The sequence below is a fragment of the Branchiostoma belcheri genome, unplaced genomic scaffold (genome assembly GCF_001625305.1).
Source record: "Branchiostoma belcheri isolate BF01 breed outbred unplaced genomic scaffold, Haploidv18h27 scaffold465, whole genome shotgun sequence".
In the NCBI taxonomy this organism is placed as follows: domain Eukaryota; kingdom Metazoa; phylum Chordata; class Leptocardii; order Amphioxiformes; family Branchiostomatidae; genus Branchiostoma; species Branchiostoma belcheri.
The window spans coordinates 37,929-48,567 of NW_017804093.1; the positions used below are offsets into that span (position 1 = coordinate 37,929).

The 10,639-nt window shown below is 42.9% G+C and overlaps 2 protein-coding genes across 2 annotated transcripts in view; one reads left to right on the forward strand and one right to left on the reverse strand.

The window, feature by feature from the left end:
- Positions 1-3,006, reverse strand: part of LOC109479096 (fibropellin-1-like) — a 12,456-nt gene extending 9,450 nt beyond the window's left edge. The window contains exon 1 of the mRNA XM_019780970.1: positions 2,931-3,006. Coding sequence (XP_019636529.1) covers positions 2,931-3,006 — 76 coding nt within the window. The remainder of the gene's footprint in view (positions 1-2,930) is intronic.
- Positions 3,007-7,095: 4,089 nt separating this feature from the next.
- Positions 7,096-10,372, forward strand: LOC109479097. The gene is given in 3 exon segments (XM_019780971.1): positions 7,096-9,332; positions 9,334-9,523; positions 10,106-10,372. Coding segments are annotated over 3 exon segments (2,694 nt in total).
- The last annotated feature ends 267 nt before the right edge of the window (positions 10,373-10,639 follow it).

Sequence of the window (10,639 nt, forward strand, 5' to 3'; positions counted from 1 at the left end):
GAAAATACAAAGTACCCATAGAAAATACAAAGTACCCATAGAAAATACAAAGTACCCATAGAAAATACAAAGTACCCATAGAAAATACAAAGTACCCATAGAAAATACAAAGTGGAATAAAAAAATGCTAAGTGTACCTATGGGCCTTCGTATGTGGTTAAGGAGTTAGGAGAAAATGAAGTGCTTCGTGTACATAGACAAAAATCATGTTGTTTTTTCTTATTTCGGTTGTGCCGGCCTTCTGTGTAGTCATGAAAAAAACTTACTCAAAACATTGTTTCTGATTTTGTAACGTCGTCTTGTCTTTTGCATATGAACGACTATGTTGTTATAATATTAACTGTTCCATTGATTAAACTTATTTAATTGGGAATTCTGTAGACATGTTTCGGTATACCGATAAACCCTGGTGTGATTAAATGATAATGACAGTGATATAAAGGATAAAGGGTACTTAGGATTGAAAATGATAGAGAATTACATCATATAGCAGTGAAGCTACTTAAGAACATGCTGGACGAGGGTCATCCCCTCCATGACCTGGTTCCACCGGCCAGGACAACGGCCACTGGGAGGACCTTAAGAAATGGAACTGCACTTACAGCACCAGTCATCATCATCATCATCATTCATCCTCCGTAGAGGTGGAGCATACAAAGTTAGTTCGCCACAACTGTCTGTCATACATCACTGAGAAAAGTTCATGTCCCTCCAAGCCAGTTTCAGTTTCAATAAGTTTCTTAACTGTTATGTTTGGGCGTCCAACTCTTCTCTTACAGGTATCAGGGTTCCAGAGTAGAAGCCTACTGGCTGGTTCTTCACTACGTATTACATGACCGGCCAAGCTTAGTCGTCGACATTTGACTACTGAAGTTACATTTGGTAGCGAACCGTATAACTGTTCATTAGTAGTGTGTTTCCACCATGGTGTATTGAAAACCACTCGCAACATCTTCGTGTATGTTCCGTTTAGTTTTCTAGAATGTGACGTATTCATGACCCATGATTCTGACCCATACAAAAGAATTGTTTCAATACATGCCTTAAACACTTTGATCTTAGTTTGTTTTCTAATGGGCGCTTTCCAAATCTTATGTAATGAGTGAAGAGCACTCCATGCCTGTGCGATCCGCACATCCATGTCATGAACACTATCAGAGTACCCCCCTAAGTATTTGAAATCCGCAACACATTCTATTTCAGTGCCATCAGTGGCAAAAAGTAAACTGTCAGTAGTAGGGTTTAGATGCATGAACTTTGTCTTGGAAGCATTCAAGTATAAACCTATTTTTTGACATGAAGTTTCAACTTTTGTGAGAAGATTTTGTGCATATTTTATTGAGTTTTCCAATAAAGCAATATCATCAGCAAAATCAAGGTCTGGGAGGGTTTCAGCTGGGTATCAGTACCAGTAGCCAGTACGAAAAGACTGAAAAACTCTTTCTTACACAGGGTAATATGCCTGTACAACGAGTCTTCGCAGTAAGACTCTAAGGACTCTCTGGTATTTGCTTTCGTGCCCATGTGAGGCTTTTGTAATGTTTTTGTTTGTGTGTCTGTATATGTGTTGTAATGTTGATTTGTATTTCCTAGACAAATGTAAAAAATCAGTGTTATTCAGCTTGTTGTTGTACTGGCTGCAAGGCTGATTTTTATGAATAAAACTGTTAAACATAAACATATTATGTCAGTCAGTTAGCTCCTGTTGTTTGAGCACAGGAGCTACTAGTAATGTTATCTCAGGGGTGTAGGAACAGGGTCCAAGTGCCAAAGGTCGATGTGTAGGTCAACTTTCCTGTTGAGGGTGGAATTGTACATTTTCTCATATAAGTTATGGTGGCATATAAATTTTCAAGGAAAAATATTGCTGTTTAATTTTTTGCCCCTCCCCCCTTCTAATTATGGCACAAGAACGCTTCGCCTATTTTGGGGGTCAAGATGACATCACGGCGCTCCTGGGCAGAAATGAAAATGCCTTCATATCCAGATTTGCGTAGAATATGTTCAACTACATGTGTGCCAAATTTGGTGCTTTTAGACAAAAGTGCACAATTTTTCAGCTATGCCGCTGGACTAATATATTGCCTTTCTATATATTGATTATAACTCATCGTTAAACGGTCTAGGATGCCTGGAAGTTTTTTTTTTTATTAATACCTGCTCAACTACAGATTCCATTAATAACTGTTAACCTTGTCTTGCGGAGCCCATTTAATACACTTTATCTCAAACTGTTCCTTTAATAACAACGCTCGAAATAAGTTGACTATTCAAACTTCTACAGTTTATCCCAATTTTACTAAACTTACAGACAAAGAAAAAACTATTCTTCTTTGAACTTCCCAAAGCACACTACTTTTGGAAAAGGTGAGACATTACGTCTTCGAAATTCCATGGTCTAGAAAAGAGGTCAAACTCCTTAGACATAGTTTTAGACATAGCTATAGCTCTAGACAACTACCTTTTATCATGTAGATTTTAGTTATTTTATACTCTGTTTCATTGTTCTTTGATGTTTGTAATTTGCAATTAGCCTCCGGGCACGAATTTGCAATAAACTTCTATATGAGTTGCACATACAGTACCATCTATATGTACACCCTGTATATGTACAATTTGGGGGTATTTCTCTTGTGTTAACACATACCACAGCAGCGAAGCACAACGAATACGGAAGTACATGTATGCCACCGCGGGGCAAAAAAAAAGTCAAGGGACTATGACCTGGTTAAGACATCAAATTATTTGAAAATATTGTGTAAAAATGCCAGGAGAACAAACTGATGAAACGTAATGGATCTTATGGCGGATTAGACAGTTTCCAAAATATCCAGTATTTTATGTCTTCTTGTGCATCTCATTATATGGATGACATGGATGTCAAACTTTCATCGACGTATTCAATAGATACTCGTTAATTTACCACTCACCTGCTGTAGCCCCGACTACACAGAAGGCCAGCACAACCAAAATACAACTTGTCGGATAAAGGCGACGCTTGGCCATGCTGTTTCAGTTTTGTCGTTAACTTTCTAAACGTTCCTAATTTTGAGCAAGTCTGTGCTAGTCTCACGTCCCTTGTGTAGAAAGACTTTGTGCTTACCTAATAATAAACAGCATTCACCAGTTTCCCATCCCCAGAATGCAATGCGAAAATAGGGGGATACCCCTCATTTGCATATGACTGGAAGGCATCGGAATGATCCTGGTGACGTTAAACAGCTTGCTTTTCACTGTGTTTTGAGGTGTTGGGGCATTTTATGCTCAACATTAATTAAATTACTATGAGCCGAATCTGACAACAAATAGAGAATGAAGTTTTAGTGTTCTTTTCAACATGGAACATGTGGTTTGTAACGTTACAGCATCAGTATATCGTTACCACTATAACGTTACAAACCACATATTTAAAAAAATCATTTTCTATTTGTTTTCAGATTCAACCCATAGTAATTTAATTAATTTTGAGCATAAAATGCCCCAACGCCTCAAAACACAGTGAAAAGCAAGCTGGTTAACGTCACCAGGATCATTCCGATGCCTTCCAGTCCTATGCAAATGAGGGTTACCCCCCTATTTTCGCATTGCATTCTGGGGATGGGAAACTGGTGAATGACCGACGCAAAACTTTAGCCCCTGTTATCAAGAAGTGGAGACATAGTCCGCGGTGGCGACCTATCAACGCCCTCGGTACTTGATAGTAAATAACATGTATGATAACATGATCAAACTGGAGCCAACAAAAGATAAAACTACAAAAATCGATCCGATAACATAAAAAAAAAGCATTGTTTCCTAGGCGTAATAAGTCATGGACAGCAGTCCTATTTATAAATTGGAAAGGAAATGCGTGCAGAAATCAATTGGTAAGGTCTGCAAGTATGCAACTATCTTAGCGAGCCCTGGTAGTCATCAATCCCCAACATCGTGCAAGAATACGGTTTTCCAATAATTCTTGGGGGTACGTCATGTTACCAACATAGATATATGTAATCAAACCTTGTTGGCCACAGACATTCGTAGATACACTCACACACACCAGTGAGGCTTCTAGGGAGCCTAAACTTATACCACTTCATTTATGCCCAAAACATTATCCAAAAACTTTGAAGCCCTCTGCAGACCATATCTATTACAGCCTGACCTATTTCAGGCCAAAGGTTTGAAAACAAAAACCTGTGTTACTTTGTTCTGTACTGTAGTGTACATTTACAAAAAGTCATGGAGGTATATGTCCGAATTCTTGTTCGAAAACAAACACGGTGACGTATAAAACCGTCATTAAGCTAATTGTCTTCGTCAGAAGGACTATGAAATTGTCTCGCCGCATTGTGGGAACTGCGGATTTTGCGATATAACTCTGGCAGGCATGATTCGACATCCATGATTTTTGGCAGACAGATAACCGTTGTTGAGGCCAGAGTCAAGTGCAAGTTTCGGCTTCGTGGGCGGTCCGTGCGTTATGTTAGTGCACCTTTTGTGTTTGTGGCTTGTTAGCAAAATAACTCAAGTATTTGTAAAATGTTGCTTATAATCTTTGGTAGACAGATTACTTTTGTTGGGACCAAGCTTAAGTTCGTTAATGGGCTTTGTGGGGGGTTTCGTTGTAGTGACACTGTAGCGGACCTTTTGTGTTTAGAACTTCCCCAACCACCTCTGCTTGGAGACAGCCGACAGCTGGATATAGCCGGGAACCCCATAATGGGATGGGATCAAATGACGTTACATTGAGGGACTGTACTATAAGTTCAGATGGGGGAGGATAGGTTGGACATGTGACAGGTTATTTTCTACGGCCACACCAAGTAATTGCTATGGATGACGTCCACCGGAGACCTTAAATTTAATGTGAAAGCGCAATAAAAATATGAAGGGCTGAAAAAGGAGATGGAATTTGGAATATACTGACTGTAGAAATACAAATGTTATGACACAAGTCACACAAGTTTAATAAAAGAACGCAGTGTAACAAGAAACAAGTCTTCTATTCGTCATAAAGATAAATCAACAAAACAGCAGTAGTCGCCCTGTTCTGATTCTTTCTTTTATCACACATTCTCTTATTATATTTTGCGACACTGTCGTGACACTTTCATCATAATACAGTAAGAAGAATTTCTTGTAAGTTTTTTCCAGTAACAGTCCAAAATCAAATAACGTAGGGTGGGGCGTATCTGTGGCGAACCCTTTCAGGGTGTTCTGTAGCATAAAAAAAGAGTACAGAGATTCTTTTGTACTTTAGACCAAATTGATTATTAAAAAGAGTAAAGAATACACATGTTCATTTCTCTAGAACAATGTACCTCTGACGAAGACATGAGATCTCCGACCTCTAATTTTCAATTTAATATTTGCCAACAGATCACAGATTATAATCCATGGCTTTAACGAGTTATGTGGCGTACACCCCCCACCCCCCCATAGCCAAACCGAAAAATTATCTTCTGGCAAAGGTAATGAAAAATCCGGCTGTCTATTTATAAACAGTAAGGCACAGGACTGTCGGCACGAAAGTTTACATCATTTCTCATATAATAATACGCATATGGTTACATAACTACAGAACCACAAAACTGTCAGTACTACATAACCCAAGGGCTACATAACTCAAATCATGGAGGTTTTGAAATAGCCTTAGCTCTTAGCCTGAGATGGAATATAATATGGTTGAAACAAAATGTAGTTGCATGTGTATTGAGGTGTCTGTAAATATTACTCTGTATATATATATATTTACCGCATATCGAAACATGATAAACAGTTTCAAAACAAACAAAAAACAGATCAGTGTACCCGGGACGTGTCTTTTTAATCTTCTACATAGAGATGGCTCTTTTTGATAACCTGCATTTATGCAGTTATTGCGATTGTAATCTGTTTCACAAGGTTACCAGACTATTATATTGGCCTATCCCCTGTATAAGGGAGAGGGAAGATGAATTATTCCATATATACTACAGCATGTCTCAGAAATTCTGCATGTAGCTTTTTCCAGCCACCACACCTAAATTGTCAACCAAAGAGGTTTAAACAAAATCTTTGTACCAACTTGAAGAGACGCTGCAGAGCCAAAATGGTGAAGGACAACAGAATAAGACAGCTTAATCGGACACAAACAATGTATAAACAAAAAGGACAAATGGTGTCTGCCTAGCTTACTAGAATTGAAATACTAAAGAAAATCATAATACATATTTTAACTCAAGAGTGAAAAAGTATTGAAACGGGGAGACTTACACTTAGTTCCTCCCGTGCGTAACACATTGGGCAGCAAGTTTCCTCCACTGTGTTTGGTCTGGGGAGGGGGGGGGGATAAATGTCGTACCTACTAGTAGGGAGAAACAAAAAAGTGGCATTGTGGAGTATGCTTCTTCCGTAAGGAAACAAACGTTTCAACACTATAAGGGTGAAAATTCCGTAGCATCAAATCTACAAAGAAGCGAGAGCGATAATTGTCACGCGTATGAAAGGAAGACATGGTGGACCCACAAACTTAGAACATGGCTGCCATGTTGGTTTTATTCAGAAAAACAAAAGCCTTTTTGGCGCCAAATCCTGGGACTCATTTTCTCATCCCAGGATGCTGCTTTAGTTCTGTAAAAATTCTGACTAAGCTAAACAAAAAAAACTTGGGGAGGTTTCTGATCTCTGGGGAGGGGGGGGCACTACAGGGTGTAGAACTAGGGCAAAGGAATGTAATAAAGAGGAGCAGTGGAAGATGAACCAGACCATTCATGGCCCACCCACTGCATATTTATAACCTTTCCACTTGTACCTTTGCTCATCTCAATAACATTATAATATTATAATGAATGCTGCACTGGGGGTATCTTGATCAGGTCGTAGACCCACAGAGACAGTAAGAGAGGCGGTTGCACTGCCCGCAGACAGTGGTGCAAAGATTGTTAGATACAGAAAATTACTCCCCCATTACGCTAATTTAAAGAAAACAAGTTCTTAGCCGACCGAGAGCTTCTCCTTGGTGCTTACAGATCTGCCTATCATGGGTACAGAGAGCAGGTAAGTGACCAATAATGTTTTGGATAAAATGTTTAACGGGTGTATGTAAGTGGCAGTGCAACGGAAAACGCAGCCATGTTGTTTTTGCTTCTCTTGGCAACTGCATGTGCAGCCCCAAATGGACCGAGATTTCCTCAGTGTAAGAGAACTGAATGGTTTGAGTGTGTGCCTTTCACAGGCAAGCCGACAGGGCTTGCCTCTGTCACAGGTGTATGTGTCGTGTGTGATGTCCTGAATGAAGATGGTGCTTCTAGAAGCCCTTTCATTTTTCCAGCTGGGGCAGAGGAAGTGGCAATAAGAGGATACCCATTCCATGCCCTGTCGGCTGAGAAACTGGCACAGCTTGACAGTTCGGAGATCGACACCTTAGCTTTGATAGATGCAAAAATCGTTGATGTGAAGAACAACACCTTCTCTGAGTTTTCGGGGCTTCGAAAAATGAGCCTTGATTCTAACAGGTTAGCAGATGTCAAACTGACCTGGTTCACTGGCTTAGGGAGTCTCTTGACGCTGATTTTGTCCAACAACAACATTAAGTACATAGAGCCAGGGAGCTTCAAGGACCTAACGCGCCTACGTATCTTGGATCTGGAAAACAACCTGTTACAGGCTGTAGATCAAGCCTGGCTTAGTGGATTAGGAGGAAGTACGATCCTGAATCTGAGGTCGAATGCGATCAATAGTATTTCCCCCGGATCATTCAAAAGCCTTCAGCTGACCTGGTTAGACCTGAGGGATAATAAGCTGTCATGTTTGGACAAAGACGTGTTGTGGGGACAGCCTTGGCTGTCACGTTTTCATGCCAGCAGTCGTGTGTTGTCGTCTGTTCATGATGCAATGCCTCATGGAACGATATGGGGGCTAGATCGGTTAAAACATTTTCTCAGAGGGTCAGTAACAATGGTTGTTGAGGTGGCTAACTTTCACCTCTGTGTCAGACAAACTGCTAATGAACTCTTCTTTGGGTGGGTGTTAAATTCAACAGACAATGTGATGGGTGGCATCGATTTTAGTGTGGTCAATATCAACCCTGGTAGATCATGTGGTGATTTGGACAGTTTTCTGAGCACGATCTCCATACAGGCCCCTACTCTTGTTCTTGCTTCCGACGGCTCTCTGGCAGACAAACTGAACACCAACACGCCTGAGCAGTGCAGGCAGGTTTGGGAACATGATGGTGGCATTACAGTGCCCCTGGTGGGAAACTCAATCTTCCGAATGGCTTCCATGTCTTCAGGGAACACAACCTCTGAAGCTGTTGGCATGTCGTTTGTCCAGATACCAGACCAGAGCACACACACCACCACAGAGCCTGGCAACCAAAAACACACCACACACACACATATTACCCATGATAACACAAAAAACATAACATGCATTATTCTAAGTAGGGGTCAAGTCACGAAGTTGTATTTCACCGTTCCTTTGATCAAAAGCCAGACCCGCACAACAAAAAGCTCTTACAGATTAGTCACTAACCGATCAAGCAGCCCGACATACTATTTAGAAACTACAGAGAAAGGCTACACATCTTTAAAACCAAGATACCAGTCTACCCTCCAGATGAGTTCCACAACTGGACAAGATCTAGAGGTGGCTCAGTCACCAGATCATGTTCTCATCTCAATTATTGTCTCGGCAGCGGTTGTTCTGGTCATGTCGTTCCTTGCAGTGTTGTTGTGGAAAGTGCGTGCAGCAAGGTTAAACTCTGAAGATGACAGGGCCAGCGATGATACACACGCTTGGACAATACCCCCCGGTGTTGCCTTCCCAGGCTTACTGAGGTCTGCTTCCTTACCAACATACTCAGGCAACATGGCGTCGGATGACGCAGCATCTTGTAGGTCATTGCCCGCCGTCCTGCATTCCATCGAACCTACTTACAGCGAGATCCCAGATGACGTAGCTTGTGCTCATCAGGGGGAACTACATGGCCTCCAAGATGTATCTGTCCCAACACATACCTACAGTGAGATTCCAGATGATGACGCTACCGGACCCATTCCTTTCTGTTCTGATGCCGCGTTTCCGCTTCATGTCGTCACAAACTGTCGACAGAACCGACGACTCCTTGCGGGCAACCGTATTACTTCCAGCAGGCAACGGTCTGGAAGATCCATTGCCACATATGGATCGACTGGGCAGGCCAACGACCAGCGAAATCCCTATTACAGGAACGCCTCCCTGGTCCAAGGTATAAGAGCCCGTAGACAGCTGAGGACAGCTCAGGTATCCCGGCCTGACCAAGGTGTGGGGACGTACGTCAACGTCATGGATGGAATCATGCCCACTTACTGGCCATTGCAGGTCCCGGGGGGGAACCCGTTACACAGCACGGCGTGTGTCCCTTCCCGATGTTACACTACCTAACACCTACTGGCCATGGGAGATCCCAGGGGAGGGAACCTGTAACACAGCACGGCGTGCGTCCCTTCCCACCGTCACACTACCTAACACCTACTGGCCATGGGAGATCCCAGGGGAGGGAACCAGTAAAGCTAAGGTCCCAATTACTCCGGTGCCCGTCGGGGATGTAGCCCCGGCTGGCCCCGGCCGGGTTCAGGAGTCGAGCGGGCATCGGCTGTCGTGGTCACAATTAAAAGGTTCCTTCAGTAGCATTTTGTTAGAAATTTTGTCACCCTCTTTTCGGTATCCGGCAGGCACCCGGCAGGTACCCAGCAGATTCTCTGACGATGTCTTGTATTGACCTATACGTAATGCAGAATTCACGTATTTGTTGTGATCATTTGATCTGTGAGGTCACACATTTTACCCGGGTTTACGAAGTACACACCTTTATTCTGTTCATCTGGTCTGTGACGTAAGAAATGTGTCCCGGTGGAATGCCGGCAACCGGAGGGGTACCTCTCGGTGTTCTCACGATGAGGTCACGGCGTCTTTTTGTCAGCGGGGCCCGGGTAGAATTTAACTCAGAATTAAATTCTTATCGGGGCCCCGACGGGCCAAAAAATAGCCCGGTAGCCGCAGGGTGCCCCGCGGGGCCACGTCGGGGTCCCGCCCGAAAGTGGTAAAAAACAGCCCGGGAACTACCCGCCAAGGCCCCTTTTCCCAATTGGGACCTTAGCTTAACACAGCACGGCGTGCGTCCCTCCCCACCGTCACACTACCTAACACCTACTGGCCATGGGAGATCCCAGGGGAGGGAACCCGTAACACAGCACGGCGTGCGTCCCTCCCCACCGTCACACTACCTAACACCTACTGGCCATGGGAGATCCTAGGGGAGGAAACCCGTAACACAGCACGGCGTGTGTCCCTCCCCACCGTTACACTACCTAACACCTACTGGCAATGGGAGATTCCAGGGGGAGAAATAGTTAACACACCATAAGGAACGACCCTCCCCTCAACCTATCCCTTAAATTCTGCTAACCATTTACTTGCACTTTTTCAGGCTACGAAAAAGTTTTTACCTTCGCAAGAAGGTTATTTTTATTTTTTCGGTGGCATTCGTGTGTGTGTGTATGTGTGTGTATGTGTATGTGTTTGTGTGTGTGTTTGTGTGTGTGTGTGTGTGTGTGTGTGTGTTTGTGTGTGTGTATGTGTTTGTGTGTGTGTACTTGCGTGCGTGCGTGCGTGTGTGTGTGCGTGCGTGTGT